This window comes from Barbus barbus, assembly GCF_936440315.1.
Source record: "Barbus barbus genome assembly, chromosome: 11".
Classification (NCBI taxonomy): domain Eukaryota; kingdom Metazoa; phylum Chordata; class Actinopteri; order Cypriniformes; family Cyprinidae; genus Barbus; species Barbus barbus.
The window spans coordinates 30096749-30114950 of NC_136739.1; the positions used below are offsets into that span (position 1 = coordinate 30096749).

General features: G+C 36.4%; 1 protein-coding gene across 1 annotated transcript in view; it reads right to left on the reverse strand.

Annotated features, from left to right (window-relative positions):
* Positions 1 to 2104: 2104 nt before the first annotated feature.
* Positions 2105 to 18202, reverse strand: part of LOC306877451 (sodium channel protein type 2 subunit alpha-like) — a gene marked incomplete at both ends in the record, with an annotated part of 31420 nt that continues 15322 nt past the window's right edge. Inside the window, 11 exons of the mRNA XM_079429220.1 lie at positions 2105 to 3294; positions 4704 to 4974; positions 5279 to 5383; positions 5603 to 5740; positions 5851 to 5904; positions 6473 to 6745; positions 10877 to 10999; positions 12099 to 12272; positions 12552 to 12706; positions 14312 to 14444; positions 17728 to 18138. Coding sequence (XP_079285346.1) covers positions 2105 to 3294; positions 4704 to 4974; positions 5279 to 5383; positions 5603 to 5740; positions 5851 to 5904; positions 6473 to 6745; positions 10877 to 10999; positions 12099 to 12272; positions 12552 to 12706; positions 14312 to 14444; positions 17728 to 18138 — 3027 coding nt within the window. The remainder of the gene's footprint in view (positions 3295 to 4703; positions 4975 to 5278; positions 5384 to 5602; positions 5741 to 5850; positions 5905 to 6472; positions 6746 to 10876; positions 11000 to 12098; positions 12273 to 12551; positions 12707 to 14311; positions 14445 to 17727; positions 18139 to 18202) is intronic.

The window sequence follows — 18202 nt, forward strand, 5'->3', positions numbered from 1 at the left end:
GATGGGAACAGATCTCTAAAAGCTTTGTTTAAGGAACAGTTTGCCCAAAAATGAGAATTTGCTGAAAATGTACTCTCCCTCAAGTAATCCAAGATGTAGATGAGTTTGTTTCTTCATTAGAACAGATTTGGAGAAATGTAGCATCACTTGCTCACCAATGGATGCTCTGCAGTGAATGGGTGCCATCAGAGTCCAAACAGCTGATAAAAACATCACAATATTCCACAAGTAATCCACACTTGTAAACAGTGCTTAATCTTTGCATATTTCTCCCCTGATTCAGACAAGACAACTTTTTAAATGGAGAAAGCAATATTATGGATGGAGGACTTGTATTTTAGCAATGGATTGAAGACAAATAGTTAATGAGGGATTTGTTTCTTACAAACATGCAGCTTTTCACTTCACAAAGCATTGGACTGGAGATGTGTGGATTATTTGTGGATTATTGTTTTTATCAGATGTTTGGACTTTCATTCTGACGGCACCCATTCACTGCAGAGGATCCATAGGTGAGCAAATTATGTAATGCTACATTTCTTCAGATCTGTTCTGATGCAGAAACAAACTCAACTACATCTAGGATAGCATAAGGGTGAATACATTTTCACACACTTTGAATTTTTGAGTGAACTATTTCTTCAAAGCTGTTTCAAGTGCAATATCAGTGATGCAGCTACAGGAAAGGCTGAAATCAGACCGGTTTCACAGTTCAGGATGTGACAGAGGTCTTGAGGTTTTAAGGAAAATGTTAGCTGCAAGCTCTCGATTAGGGAAGGCACGTGTGCGAATGGCTTTCTAGCATGTTGAAGAGAGACCTGAGAGACACTGAGCCATTCTGAAATACTGAGTGAGAAACTTGTATGACTACAGGTGAGCTATCATGCAACTATAATTACACGTATCAACAACAACCGACTGCAACAGTGGTCGGCAACAGTCAACAGAAGAAAAAAATACTTAAACTCTTATCTCGAGTAACATAGGAAAACGCAACCTCGCAACAAATCACTCTCACTTAAAAACAAAAACAGATAAGAGAAACGCAAAATTATATTAACAAACACAAAATGACATTTAAAGAGGAAGTTTGTAATTTCTGCACCAACAGAAGCACCAAACATACCTCAACAATAACATCACAAGAACACATAGTTCCATATCCTTCACTAGTGCTATATTATTTTGCTCCCATAATGGTGTAGTTACAGCATCTACCATCAGGGATTAACTAGTAAAGTTAACTAGTCAAATTTTGACAACCATTGACAACCAATTGCCTGTTTTTCATGGCGGACGGGACTACTGTTTTCTAGCAAATAGGGCTGGGTGATATATTAAATATATAAAGTATATTTTGCAATATAAAATCACCTGATAGTTTAAATATCACAGTGATTTATATATTTATGTAATGCCAACAGTATTCAAAACTTCGGGGTTTTGAAACACTTATATAGTGTCTCTCATACTGTGCAATTATTTGATAAAAAATACTGTAAAACCATTACTATTGTGAAATATTATTACAATTTAAAATAACCGATTTCTATTTTAATATATTGTAAAAGTAATTTATTCCTGTCACTCAAAGCTAAATTTTCAGCTTCATTACTCCAGTCTTCAGTGTCACATGATCCTTCAGAAATCATTTGAATATGCTGATTTTAATATTATATATATGCAAATCATATATATTTATGCAATATTACATATGCTTTAATTACACACTATATTTGTATATTTTGACTTTAAGGTTTGATGCCACTAGTGGCACAAAAATCACACACTTCACCTTCTCAATGCAACACACTGGATGCATCTCCAACAAACAAACTTGCTGAAGAGCACACAAAGAAAACGCATGAGATCACAACACTTAGACAAAACAACAACATTTGGTCCATCGCCATTTTCGCCAGCGAGTGAAACAGATTAGGCGTAGCAGCTTCACTGCCTAAATCATGTCAATCACAGCTCCAAAATAGGCAAAAAGTTCAAGTATGCTCAGGCAGTATGGCATAGACATCCACATCAAACTGGCAAGGTCACCTGACCCTGACAAATAACTTGAAGTAAAAGTTGTAAACAATTGTTCGTAATGCTACTCTAAACGCCGTTTGTCTTCCACTTCCTTCTCATGTTTATCCTTCTTGTATTTGTTTGTGGCGTTCTGCATCAGGCTATCATACGACAACGGAGAGGACGTGGCGGGCGTTGCGTTTGAGTCTTCCGAAGCACTGTTATTATCACACTTGTCATTGTCAACAGACTCTTTACTCGGGACCTTCCCGTTTTGATTCCTGGACTCTCTGTTGTCATTACGGACCTTCTTCATACTATCCCGGACCATGTGCTTCCTGAAGGCTCTCTGGATGATTGCAGCAGACATTTCTTCATGCTTCCTGCGCAGGGTTGTGGTGATGGGCTCGTAAGAGGACTTTGAGGGGTTGGAGACCATGAATCGGTCTTCCATTTGTCCGCGAAGGATGTCCATCTCACCGTCTTCCCCGAGAACCCGTTTGGTGAAAGCAAACAAGATATCCAGACAGTGGATGCGTTCGCCGCTCACCATCGGCAGATTCATGGAGATCAGCTGCAGTCGGTTGGGCTTCGGTATTCGCAGAGGCGGATCCAGAGAATTGGCAAAGTCCGACAACTTGTCGTAATCTATGAACTGCGTGGCATTCGGGTCAAACTTCTCCCAAACCTCGTAAAACCTATCGAAGTCATCTTCGCTCAAAGGCTCGGCACTCTCCTCGGTGGCCACGCTGAAGTTCTCCAGGATGACGGCGATGTACATGTTCACCACGATCAGGAAGCATATGATGATGTAGCTGACGAAGAAGAAAATCCCGATGGGCGGGTTCCCGCAGTCGCCTTTAACCTGGCTGCCGGGGAAGGTCTTATGCGGGTCGCATTCGGATTCGTTTCCATTAGTATTTAACATGGGTGCCAGAAGGCCGTCCCAGCCTGCCGAGGTGGTGATCTGAAACAAACACAACATGCTGTTGCCAAATGTCTCAAAGTTGAACATGTCGTCAATGCCGTTCGATTTTTTGACGTAAGCGAAGTTGGACATGCCGAAGATGGCGTAGATAAACATGACAAGGAAGAGAAGAAGTCCGATGTTGAAAAGGGCAGGAAGTGACATCATCAACGCAAACAGAAGGGTCCGTATTCCCTTGGCGCCTCGGATAAGACGTAGCACGCGGCCGATCCGGGCGAGGCGAATGACACGAAACAAGGTGGGCGAGACAAAGTACTTCTTAATGACTTCTGCCAGGAACATGCCTGCAACGACAAGAGGTAAATGAATGTTGAAACAGCACTGTCTATATTCAGGAGGATGTAGTGTTTTTTTGACATTTTTGCAAGCAAAATGAGGGTGATGTTAATTTCCAAAATTTTGTCTTACCAAATTCTGTCACTTAAACTTTAAACAAGATTATCTTTGTTAAAAAATATTAAGTAGCAAGTTAGAAATTTACAGTTCAGAGAACAAAAGAGAGTACCACCGGGATTCTTTGTGTGATTTGCATGATCAAAATGTCTGAATTTTACTTGATGGCTTGTATCGTCACAAAATGTAACTATATTATCTGCTAAATGTGATTATAAAGCATAAAGATTTTAAGATATTTTCAACATTGTGATTTCCTGTAAAGCTGCTTTGAAATAATGCATGTTGTGACAAGCGCTATATAAATTGACAGTAGTCGTATATACAAAGAAAATAAAATAAAAAAAATTGCTGAAGGCTCGTTTATTTTGTGTTTTTCCAAGTTGTACCACATGACTTTTAACAAAATTGATTATGAGTAAGTGCATAGATGGCAGAAGGTTTATTAGGCTGCTGTCACTTTAAGACCTAGGGCCAAATTTACTAAACAGGGCAAATTAGCATGAGAGCGCAATTCCAAAACACAGCTGATGGGCGTGAAAATAAAATAAGCAGAGCCGATGCTCATCAGGTCCGGGTGATCTGCTTACAACACAGGCGCAAAAAAGTTGAAGACATGCTTTTTATGGGCTTTAAATAATGGCACAAATACAAGTAATTTGACAAGTGCAAATGTTAGTAAATCACGTTGTGTGATTCATTTGAATACTCTCCTCCCATAAATTTTGTGTCTGAAAGGGAAACTCCTACAAATGCATATTCAATAAGGTCAAGCGCAAAAATAACTGTGCCCACGCTTTTTCAGTGCTAATTCTTCATTGTACCAGGTTTATTAGGCTGGTTCTTTAATAAATCCTGACAGAACTATTATAACGCAAAAAGACGGTTTGCGCTGGTGCAAGCTATTAGTAAATTTGGCCCCCATGCACATATCTAATATACTGACGCACATTGAATTTTCTCCAATATATTTTATGTTCATAAAACATAACAGATAACATAACAAATTTGACCATTCAAACATGTGTGACCATGGGTGTTTCCTGTTATTGCTCATAATTCTTTTTAACATCAAGCACGCACCTCACTTTATTTTATCATTCATTCATGCTTCATCACACTAAAATATCAATAGCTAAGTAGTACTGCACTTTGTGTGATTATTCTGCAGTTAAATGTTTGCTGGTTTGAAAAGAAGAAAGATGATATTTAGTTGATTTTGCAACTGTGAAAAACAGGAGGGGGTGATAAAATAGTTGCTTAGTAAAGGGTCAATTCCTCATCATATTGCAGATCTTACCAACTATAGACAGGATGACCACGATAAAGTCGAATACATTCCAGCCGACGGTGAAGAAGTACTGCCGTAGCGCGGCCATCTTTAGCACACATTCACTGGAGAAGAGCACAATGAAAACAAGATTGATCCAGGACAACACATTGGCCATAACCTTGGTTTGATCTTCCGTCTCCACCATCATAGTGACCATATTGAGCCAGATCAGGAGCATAATGAAAATGTCAAAGGCCTGTTTGGTTACGAGGTCAAAGATGAATCCTTGAATCTTGTTCTGAAATAAATGAGAATACATACATGAAAAGATGAACATCAAGTTATTCCAACCCCTTTTTTGTTTTGTATCTTCTGCAAAGCAGAATGTTTGCGCTTCTCTATTCCATAACAAAAGCGGTTGTGATTTATACCAGGAAATCTTAACAGCAGTCTATATTTATAGAAAAATCACCATACACTTTAGATTTATGAAAAAGAGAAGCTTAGACATTCTGCCTCATTTTGCATTTCATAGAAAAAAAGAGAAGTTCTGGCATGACATGATGACAAGAATGTAAGCTGTTTTTCAAAGTAATGCTTACTTTTGGCCTTGGAATGGGTTTTTGAGGTTTCTTTGAGCCGAGCTTCTTCATAGCGTTGTAGTATTTCTTCTGCTCTTCTGTCATGAAAATATCTTGACCCCCAAAGTAAAGACAGAAAAGACAGAAAGATCATTTTGGGACTAAAACGGCCTCGATTTTATCATCCAAAATATGTACTTTGTAAAGCCATCTTCTTTGTAGAGCATCCATTGAGTACACACACACACACTTATAATATATATATATATGTCTGAGTCAAAATCATTTCAAAAACATCCAAAGCAGCTGGCTTTCTTGTCAAGTTTATAATATATAGATACTTATCTTTTTCTTCTGCTGATTGAAGTTGTCAATGATGACGCCAATGAAGAGATTTAATGTGAAAAAAGCTCCAAGGATGATGAAGATGACAAAATAGAGGTACATATACAGATTCACCTCATACTCTGGCTGTTCATCTACCTGCAGTAATGGAGATGAAGGGCAACATGCACCAGTACAGTTTGATTATAAATCATAATTTTGAATTAAATATTATTGAAGCTATAAAATGACAATCAAAAAAGACTTACATTGCGAGAGTCTATTGCTGCATACATAATGGGCAACCACCCTTTAAAAGTGGCCTAGACAAAATGAAAAAAACTTGATATTTTACTTTTTGATTTTAGGACCATTAATATTGTTGCATTGTGAAATCATTTTGCATGGTAAATAATATTTTGCGGTAATAAAAAAATGTTTTTTATACTGTAAAGCATTTAAAGGGGTCATATGATGAGACTTCAAGCTTTCCTTTCTCTTTGGAGCCTTACAAGCTGTTCATGCAGAGATAAGATCCGTGAAGTGGCAAAGACTAAAGTCTCAAAGAGATTTTCTTTATAAAAGTTTTAGCAACGTCATATGACCCCTTTAAATATCAGGGTAAGATCTGATGTACTGTCTTAAACCTAACTTTAAATTCATAATGTCAATAATAATATAAATCATATTTTATTATTAATAATAAATAATAATAATAATATTAATGGAGATTACAAAATAAAAACAGACGATGTTAAAAATCTCTTCTTATGATGAAACATTATACATTTTCTATGTTCAAGATTAAAAAAATAAAAATGTAGTTAAATTTAAATTAAAAACAAATCTCTCTCATATTTATTGACCATCAAATGCTTGGGGCAACCTTACCACTTGTAGCAGGGACAGGTATCCATTTCCTACATTGTCAAAGTTAATCTTCGAATTTCTCCATTGGAGTTCATGGGGGCTATTGACACACTCCGTTTTATTACGGATATGTGCAGTAGACATGCGCAGTCCCGTGGTTTTGTTTACACATTCGTAAAACTTTCCGGCGAAGTAGTTGACGCCCACAATGCTAAAAATGAGCCAGAAGATGAGGCAGACCAGCAGGACGTTCATGATGGAGGGGATGGCACCCAGAAGAGCATTCACAACCACCTGCGTCAACAGAAACATCACAAACTCACAAAGTGTCATGAATATGTGCAATCGTCACAGAAGCACTTTGTTTTACAGCTTAGTAAAAATGACTAATTGCTTAAAGTAAAAATTGCTTCTTACTGTATATTGGTGTTATATTGTTAAAATATAATTTTTCTCATATTTATCTAGTGACAAACAATGTGGAAAACATGCCTTGAATATATTCGATTAGTCTTTTACATTCAACATTTTGAATCTTCTTAAATATAACGGTTGACTGGTTGAAATGATTATTCATTTGAGTGAAATAAAAGCAGCACGCTGTAATTTCAGAGTAAAAACATCGATATTGATATCACGTATCTTTCACTTAACTTTTTTTGCCATATCACCCAGCTCTATAATAGGCCTGATATACCAGTAAAACTAAGTGCATCCGTTTATTATTCTGTTGAATTTTGGTAAAGAGAGGAAAACACATGAGTGTAATGAGAAACTGGTTAGCAGTAACAATGGCAGGAGGACACATCATTACCGGCAATGACAATAACGATCGAGGGGTGAAGCTGGGAAGAAAGAAAGAGGAATGGAGAGGGAAAGTTATCGGTGCACGTCGATCTGTGCACTCACTAGTTTTGTCAGTTTTGCCGTTTGGATGATTGTGCAAAGTTCAGAATTGAAAAATCAGCTGAATTTGAAATGTCACCACATTATGTTGATTTGGAACAATTTAAAGAAATAAGGCTGCAAATATATAAAATATAAATTATAAAACATATAGTATAAAATATATACAATTTTAAATATTTAATCTCTCTCTATATATATATATATAAAATATTTTACCTGATAAAATGATCATTTGTGATAATAAATGATAAATAAATAATAAAATTATAATTATGTAATTTATTATATATTTCTATTTTAATATATTATTTTAAATAAATTATGTAGATTATATATATACATAAATTCAATTGTCTGCTACCTCAATTCATATTCAGGAACCGAAATGCTATTTAAATGCCTCTCAATTCAGTTCTGAATGATGCACAACCTTGGCATGAAAAAGCATGACCTTTAGGATGTACGGTGAAGCCACGGTATTAACGTTTACTGTAAATGAACAAACACAAAAAGAAATGAAAGCACACGTTAAAGGCACTCAGCAGCAATGGAACATCCGGATGCACGGTGCATTTCTAGACACTGTCAATACAAACAGAGGAGAGATCAGTGATTGCCACGTGAGGGGAAGTCATTGCAACATCACATTCATGTGGAGAACGTACGCAAGCGTTTGGTCAATAACAGCACTACCGACCCCCACCCCTGAGCTTATTACATAAAGCAGCACGTCAATGCTCCCTACCATTGCTTGCAATTCACAGCTTGTAATTGTTTAGTAAAACACCACAAATGATGACCGGACACAGGATTATGTCACAGTTGAATTTCAATGGTTTCAAGCTCTCAGCAGCCAATAAGTAGTTTTTGTTCATTGTCTTTTAGGACGAGGTCATGTTAATCAATTTTTCTCAGTTTCTAAAAACATTTTATAGAAATGCACCTTTTTAATCTGCATTGTCTAGAATGAGGAATGTGCAAAGAGGTTGCTGTCAGTCTTGTTAACTGATCAGGTTTATTGGGGACTCATGCTGTGACACACATTTAGCTGGAACAGTGAGAGGGGGAGACAGAGGAAAAAGCCACAGTCACGATCTACTGTACAACAGGCACACATTTCTCTCTGCGCTCTTAAAGTTAACATGAAATCAATTTTAACCCCATTTACTTTCTTTATGCATGCTTACAACCTTATTGTTGTTATATAATATTAAATATATTAAGGTTCTGCAATATATAAATATATTGTGGAAACTTAAATTCCTGTAGAGCTGCTTTGCAACGATTTGTATCGTAAAAGGCGCTTTACAAATAAACTTGAATTGAAGTGAATTATTGTGAATGATAACGTGCACATTATACTAAAGCAGCATTTCGTTTTTGTCGCTGAACCACTTTGATCTAAAATATTTTCTGAAGTATACCTGAGATTTTAGGTTCATTTTTCAAAACAGTCAAATGGCATGCAGGGTAAACATAAAATATATTAATGTTTCATTTTGATTGTTTTTAAGGGGATAGTTCACCTAAAAAGGAAAATTCTGTCATTTACTCAGCCTCAAGTTGTTGTATGAGTTTCTTTCTTCTGTTGAACACAAAAGAAGATATTTTGAAGAATGGTGGAGTGGTATCCAAACAGTTAGCCATTGATTTCCATAGTACTTTTTTCCATACTATGGAAGTCAATGGCAACCAGCAACTGTTTGGTCACCAACATTCTTCAAAATATCTTCTTTTACAACTTCATACAGGTTTTGAACAACTTAAGAGTGAATAAATGATGGCCCTTTAATTATTTACTTATATATATATATATAAGTAAATAACTAAAGGGTCATACATTTTTGATTTTATTAATTAATAGCTATTTATCAACTCTCAAAGTCTGGGCAACCCTGTACTAAATAATGAGGTTTGAAATCTTCCAACTTGCTCCGTTTCTTTTCAGATTACATCAAACCTCGAAAAAATAGTCACGTGTATGTAACTACACGTGACTCTATTTTGGTATTTAACACCTACTTTCTATGATATAAACCATTTCTGATAGATAAACTCAAGCCCCACAATATTTTTTTTTATGCCAGTTTCATGTTGACTTCAATAAACTGATCTGCTCAGAGGACTTCATTCACATGTCCAGCCAGAAAGAAACACAAAACTACTGAAACGGGCTTTTCGTACTGCAATAAACATTGGGTTAACGTCTTCTTAAGTCTTCATTAAGCTCATTTTCATTCTGCTTTTACCAAACTTCATCAAAATACAGTAAGGAGAATTGGTAACCTAAACTACAGAGAGCAACAGACAACCAATAATGAATCAATCAGTGCTCGGCTCATTAAATATGTATGCACTTTCTTAAAGTTGTGCGTTTTCATTCTGTTTTTGTCTTTTACTTTTCAGAAGGCATGGCGACATCTTTTCAAAGGTAAAACAGAAGTTATTAAAATCGACTTCATACTTGCCGCATGCTGTATTTATCAGATTTTAATTTCATAAATATAAAAAATTAGGGCTGTGATGAAAATATTGATCTCTCCATTTTAATGAATTCTCCAAAATCAATTCTTACATCCCAGAAATTGGTCTGTTTTCAGATGATGCATGAACAAAAAAAGCAATTCAATGTTTATAGCTAACCAGTTGGAAAATGAACTCTAGGAAGGAACATTATGCTAAATGTACACACTATATTAGCCTATATATTCATTATTTGTTTTCTTAACATGTTTTTTAATATTTAATGTATGCTTGAATAAATCTATCATGAAAACAAGTTATGACATCCACTGTTTAAATTGCTACAAACTGGAGTAGAAACATGATTATAGGCCAATAATAAGTTTTTATAAAAACAGCCTTATGTGCAATTTAAATGTTTGTTTACAAATCACTTTAATATTACAGTAATATTATATATTATTATAGTAATGTGAATTCTTTCCTTGAGGGATGGGAAGTGGTCTGTGGCCAAGTATGGTGACCCATACTCTGAATTTGTGCTTTGCATTTAACCCATTCAAGTGTACACACAGTAGTGAACATACACCCGGAGCAGTGGGCAGCCAACGGGGAGCAGTTGGGGGTCGGTGCCTTGCTCAAGGGTCTCACCTCAGTCGTGGTATTGAGGGTGGAGAGACTGTTGGTTATTCACTCCCCCACCTACAATCCCTGCCGGACCTGAGACTCGAACCCACAACCTTCAGATTACAAGTCCAACTATCTATCCATTAGGCCAAATCACAAGCTTGTGAATCAAAATAGAATTGAACAGTAAAACTGGTCTCTCTAACAGAACTCACAACGTTAACCCAGAGTTTACAATAGTAGTGTGAAATCTCAAAACCTGACCAACCAGGACTTTCATTGATTGAATAAAGTCCTCTCTATATAATATAAGTCCTCAATAAATGTATAATTTATTATAAATGTAATGTAATTTTATGATATGCTAATTTAATTTAAGAATAAAGATTTATATATGTAAATGAATAAATAGTTCACAGATTTTACCCTCATTCCTTCAAAGCGTGAGAGAGCTCGGAGCGGCCGGAAGGCTCTCAGGGTTCGGAGAGATTTGATGGCGCTCAGCTCTGAATAATTCAAGGCGTTGGCCACCAGGCTGATCAGAGAAACCTACACACATCAACAGAGCTCATTAGGAGAAAAGCAGTCACGATTCCCTTCCTTCCTGCTCCAATCTCAACTTCTCTGCGGGTTCTCATGGGAAAACGGCCTTTCAAATGCACAAATGTCCAGTTCACTCTCGCAACTGTTATCAAACAGTATAAACTCGCTCAGTCTCAACACCCTCATGCATAACACACACGAAAGCCATCATTTCCAATCAATCATCCTCATTTCACTGATGCTCTCTTGACAATGGTGCTTTTATAAATTGATGTGGGGAACCAGGGAACCAGCCAAATAGTACTGTTATATTTTACTGCCAAGGAATTATTTATTTATTATATTTGTATAATAAAAAATATAAATACAACTTAAAAAAAAAAAGCAAAAAACATAAAATTTTAATTTATTTCAGTTAGCAAAATTTCTCATTTTTAAATTATGTACTAAAATAACTACAACTAAAATAAAAAGAAAACAAAGTTATTCAAAATAGTAATAAAATCTATAACAGTATCTAATCCCAATTATGATGACTATAGCATCCTGTCAGTCGTACAGATTTGAAATGACATAAGTGTAAATGAATGATGGCATAATTTTCAGTTTTTGGTTTTACATACACCTTTCAGAATCAGCAAAATATTAGTAATATTAAAACACTATTTTTTTCAGCACCCTGGCTCTTAATGCATCATGCTTCTTTCTTGACCATCAGTGAATGTTTGCACTATTTGTATGAGTCCCTCGATTAAAGTAAAAGGTCATATAGACACTGTTAGAAAGGGTTCAAATATGCAGAAGATCCTGGAAAACCAAAAGACGTGCAGGACCTGGAGGATTTTTCTGAAGAGCAGTGGTCAAATGTACCTGCTCAGTGACAGCTATCACAAATCATACAAGTATGAAGCATATAGGAATTTTTGAATGGGGTCATTTTTATAAACTCATCTGTTATTTTTTTCTTGTGGACTATATGTAAACATCTCTATGTTTACACTACAAACATTTTGCAGATTCTGCAAGGTGTATGTAAACTTACGACCACAACTGTAACTGTAATTTTGTGCAGCACATATTATATTTAATCAAAAGTTGAACCTACATCAACAATAATAAAGTCCAGCCAGCACCAGAGATTGGTGAAGTATTTGGCAAAACCATATGCGACCCATTTCAGCAGCATCTCGAGGATGAAGATGTACGTGAAAACTTTATCAGCAAATTCCAGTATGGTCTTTATGGTTTTCCTTGACTCGAGGTAAATGTCCTCAAATGCCTGAAAAATGGTTGAGATGTAAAGATATAAAGGATTATAAGCATGGATTGCAACAAGTTCAGTGAAAAAAATACATCCAAGAAAAATACTGATTTTAAATGCCAATAAAATTTAAAACAGGTAATTAAAACCAACAATATTTGTGTGTGCCATGTATTATTCTGTCTAGATTATTGTGTCATAGGCTTAGCAACATGTTCACATCAAACTCTGCTGAAAGTGAGTGAAGGCTTTACCCTGTGACACACTGACAAACAAAATAGCATGCATTTCCCTCACCAGAGCGCCACTGCTAAGCAGAATCATAAAGACGATGAAGGTCTCAAACCAGTTGTGCTCCACTATGTTATAGCATGTCTGTCTCAGCAGCCACCATTTCTTCCACATGCCCTTTTCAGCATCCACCTGGCAGCACGGGAACTTTTGGACACACCCTGAAAAACAAAGTACAGATTTGGAGAAATGAACAAATAAGTTGGTGGATAAGTATAATAATGATTTTGATGTAAAAGCACAACGTGGGTTGGACTTTTTCATGTTATTATGGATTATTATTTTGGCCATAATAAAGTGACAAAGCAGCAGGTTGAAGTTAAAACATCTACAACATCTACAAACAGACAGCTTTTAACTTCACAAGACATTAATTGGTGTGGATTACTTCAGCTATCAGCTGTTTGGACTCTCATTCTGACGGCACCCATTCACTGCAGAGGATCCATTGCTGAGCACGTGATGTAACGCTACATTTCTCTAAATCTGTTCTGATGCAGAAACAAATTCATCTATATCTTGGAGGCTTGAGGATACCAATTTTTGGTAAACTATTCTCTTAACTTTTCATTTTTCCAAATACTTTTCACTAACTAGTCTGAAGGCGGTTTTAGTGGGTGTGCAAAGTCAGTTCCCTTAGGTTTACATTTACTAATTTGGAAAGGAAAAGGAAAGGAAGTGACATGTGGCCAACTATGGTGTCCCATACTTGGAATTTGTGGTCTGCATTTAACCCATCCAAGTGCACACAAACACAGCAGTGAGTAGTGAACACACACACACACACACACACCTTGAACATACACCCGGAGCAGTGGGCAGTCATTTTTGCTGTGGCTCCTGGGGAGCAGTTGGGGGTTTGGCACCTTGCTCAATAGTCTCAACTCAGTCTTGGTATTGAGGGTGGAAGCAAGCGCTAGTCATTCACTGCCCCCACCTACAATCCCTGCCGCACCTGAGACTCGAACCCACCACCTATGGGTTATAAGTCTGACTCTCTAACCATTAGGCCACAAGTCACGACTGCCCTTTTAATACAAGGAACATCACAAGCAAGGTTGTTCATCACATTAACTATGAACTCCCCACTCTCCAAGAACTGTACTCATCCAGAGTGAGCAAAAGGGCTGGCAAAATCACTCTGGACCCCTCACATCCAGCACACTCCCTCTTTGAACTGTCACCAAAACAAATTCCTCGTATGCGTAAACATACCTGGCAATAAAGCTAATTCTGATTCTGATTCTGAACAAGCTACACTAAAGCTTAACAATCACAAAGTGGTGCCATAAATTTTGTCTTCATTTTCAACTTAAAAATTGTTGTTCAATGTTCCTGTTGTGAAATGTTTTTTTTCTGAAAATGGGTAAAAAAAAATATTTATTTAAAACAAATTTTAAGCCTGACTTAAGTGTCAAAACGTGTAATAAATCCATGCAAGAAAAATAATATTAATAACCATCAAATTTATTCAATAGCAAAAAACATTGATAAAAATGGAGATGAAACACATAATAAAAACCAATAATATTTGTGTGTGCCATGTAGTATTCTGCCTATTGTCGAGTCGAGTAGACAAATAAAGACATAGACAAATAAAACAACACGTGCATTTCCCTTCAGAATTTTTAAGCCTGACTTAAGTTTCAAATGTTTTTTTGGGGGGGCCCATTGTAAATAACATGGTATTTCCCACAGATACTACTGAACTTTTTTGTAAGATTTGAAGGACAGTCTTAATATGGTGAACAAACTATTAGCAGCACCTTGTGTGAAACAGGCTTCTGGATCTGTAGATTCCTCAAGTTCAGAGTCCAAAGCATCTTCTCCATCTTTACCGAAGTGTCTGAGGTCCACCGTGCTGCCCTCCGAAGAGCTGGGAGCCACGTCAGACAGCTTCTGCAAGAGCAGCACAGACACATCATCACACGTTACTATGGCGACGCCGAGGAGATGATACACGTGCACAGGGTTTCTGAAGTCAGTCGTTTCAGCTGAGTCACTGGGCAAAGTCTGAGAAGTAAGGCTTGCTTGGTGTGATATCTCGTGTGCTTAAAACCAGTATGTACTTTGGTTTTGACGTCACGGTTCGGTATGGTCTCGGTACAGCAGGGGGAAAAACTAAACATAAAATTGCTTTTTTTGTTTTTTTTCAGTGGTTTACTGAACAAATTGCCCTTTCTTTAAATAAATTCACTTATAATTAAAATGTTCTTATGGATACAAATCTACCTCAGCTTACGCTATAGGGAGCCATTTTACATTACTATAAGATTACAATTAACAACATTTAATTACTGTTTATTTTTAAATATAATAATCAGCACTCAACTTAAAAAAACAAATTGTATGCAAACATGTAAATTGCACATAATGCAGTTTTTAAATTTACTTCTAAATGATAAAATTTATATTTGCTATTGAAATATATTCATTGACACAGTGTCTGTCATAACTTGTTTCATAAGAGATTTATTTAAACATACATTAAATAATCAGGACATCACTAACACCTATGCTCAACTATACCACTAACAAAATGCTCTTCTCTAGAGTTCATTTCTCTAGAAAACTAAAGAGCTGTGGACACTGATGACTTGCCAGAGGTAAATGAATGCCACGTGTTTAGAAGATTTTTATTGTTGTTTTTTTGGACGAAAAGATTTTTATTAAGTTTTATTGACGTCTTTCCGCGGTTGAATCACTGATTAAGCGATTACATGAGGAATGAGATGTTAATTCATGTTTATTTTGTGTTAAAACTAGTAGTAAAAAGGGCTCCATGCTGCCGTTTGAACTGAGGTATTTATGAAAATAGCATTTATTGGTTGAATGTCCATCATTTGAAAGATTAGACTTTGTTTCTTATCAAAAGTAACAATATATAAAACTGGAAGTTTCCAATGAAGTTCCAATTCGTGCAGTAGTTAAAACAATGCTGAATTTGTTCGGTACACATCCATACTGAACCGAAAGACCCAGACCGAACATTTACGGTAAGAATACGTGTACGAGTTACACTCGTGACCAAGTGATGTAATGCTACATTTCTCCAAATCTGTTCAAATGAAGAAACAAACTCATTTATATCTTGGATGGCTTGAGGTTGAGTAAATTTCCAGAGAATTTAAATTTTGGGGTTAACTATTCTTGTATTGTGCCGAATTCTCGGTGCATGGCAAATTAAAATGGTAATTCAGCTTTCTGTGGGAGGCAGTTTTATGCAATCATTCCTTGAAATGCTGCCTAGTGCCTATGTAGGATTTTTGAGTTTCAGTTGAAAACAAGCAGTAGACATTTTAGAACAACTTCAAAGAGATTGGCATACGAATGATCAGTGAATAGATGATTATATGCCAAAAACCACAGACCGCCACATCCTCGTTTCCCAGCAGAGAGCAAATGAGCGTGTTATCATGAGGCTAACATTCACACTCAGCACTTAAATGGCAGATAATGCGATCTGAAGACTGATATTCCCTGACCTCTCTTCCATAATGGGTCAAGCTTCATGTTGATGTAATCCATAATGCACTTACTGCAATTAACCCCACCGGAAAAATGAGAAATTCAGTGACACTACTGAAAAGCTTTCATTTTTGGCACATTTTAACTACACCAAATGACTTTAGTGTAGTTGACTCGCCAAAAGACATAATTTGCACTGTTATATAATGATGTAAATTATATAATATGCCATCAATAGCAGTTTGTTTCCACAAGTTAGGGTGCATTGCTGTCATACTGCAAATAAAACTCACACAACCACCTTTTGAAGAGGACTTCGGTGTGCACTTGTGAAAGTGCTGTCGGAAAACCACTTGTTGTGTCAAACAGACTTTAGGGTCCCCTTCTTGTGGTATTAATGCATTTTCAATGATCGGATCACGATCGGATTACACTTGACCACATCAAAAGCCAGGAGTAAATGCACCCAAGATGCACTGAGATCAGATCACTGCAAAACCCATTTGGAGTCTAAAGAAAAATGTTGATAATTCCCCTCATTTAAGTGCCATGTCAGATATCGCTCACATAATTTGCTCACCTGGTTCAAATGAACAATATGCCATTATTTATTCAGTACATTACAAATTGGTATCTCACTTCTTTTCCCAAATACAAGCTCTTCTAAACCCTAATAACATTTTATACTGAGGGAATATTCATAGAGAAGGGATGCAAACCATACTCAAAAAAACTGAATTATGTAATGTATCAATGCTTTAGTTGTCAGAAACTAAATGTCAGAAATGCTAACTCTTACATAATACCCTACCGTTCCAAAGTTTGGGGTCAGTACGATTTTTCTAATAAAAGAAATTAACATCCTTTTTCACCAAGGATGCTTTAAATTAAGCAAAAGTGAGAGTAAATACATTTATTACAATATTAATATTACAAAAGACTTCTACTTAAAATATATGCTGTTCCTTTGAACTTAATCAAAATGTTCAGAAAAAAATCCCACAGCAGCACTGTTTTCAACACTGATAATAATAAGAAATGTTACTTGAGCAGCAAATCAGCATATTAGAATTAAATCAAATCTCTATTCTATTACACTAAAGATGCATTAAAATTGGTTACATATTGCTATTTTAATGAGTTTCAAAGGGGACATTTTTCCCTTAAAGGGATAGTTCAACCAAAAATGAAAAATCACCCCATGATTCACTCACCCTCAAGTGGACCACTTTTTTATAATGGATGGACGCAGTTTATTGAACGTCTATTGGACTACTGAATATCACTCATTCACTGCTATCATAAAGCTTGGAAGAGCCAGGACATTTTTATATATAACTCTGATTGTATTTGTCTGAAATAGGAAAGTCATAAACGCCTAGGAAGGCTTGAGGATGAGTAAATTATGGGGTGATTTTCATTTTTGGGTGAACTATCCCTTTAAGGTCCTGAGTATAGCAATATTTTATACCTAGTTTAGGCATGAAAGGAAATGAGCGTGAATAATACTAACAATAAAAATACACATTTGTGACAAAATTGGTTCCGTTTGCATTAACAGCCAAAATGAAAAAAAAAAAGAAAATGGCACAAGGTTTAAAAATGTATATGTAAAGGGGACTTCATATCTGCTTATCTCCCTGGTCAATCTGAGGTTTGAAAAAATTAAAACTGAAAAATTGAAGGAAAAAAAAGCTGAAAACTGTAAGTTTACCTCTTTATTCTCTAGGTCTGAAGAAAGGCTGCTGAAATCCTCAGTGTTGAGGCACTCAAAGTCAGACTCCTCAGCAGCGATCGGCACACTGACGGTCAAGCTTGGGTTGCTGATAAAATCCTCTGTGTCACTATCCATGCCCGTACTTCCAGTGCTTTTAACCAGCTCTAGTGTGGTGTGGTTGGAGTTATCATTTATTCCCTTGCAGCTTCTCAAAATCACTTTTGGCTTCCTCTTTCTTATACAGCCGCTCCGGAAGAAATTCTGAAGGCAGGGCTTGACTACAGTAAAACCTTTCTTGATTCGACCAACCGCTATCTGCAGGTTGTTCTTTTCAGCATCTTCTCCGGGGGCCGTGAGGTTGTCGGCACTGAATGAGCTGAGCAGCAGAGCGAGGAACAGGTTCAAAACCTGCAAGATTTGGAAGAAACCAACTACAGGTTGACACAATTCAGATTTTTTTTGTTTGTTCATT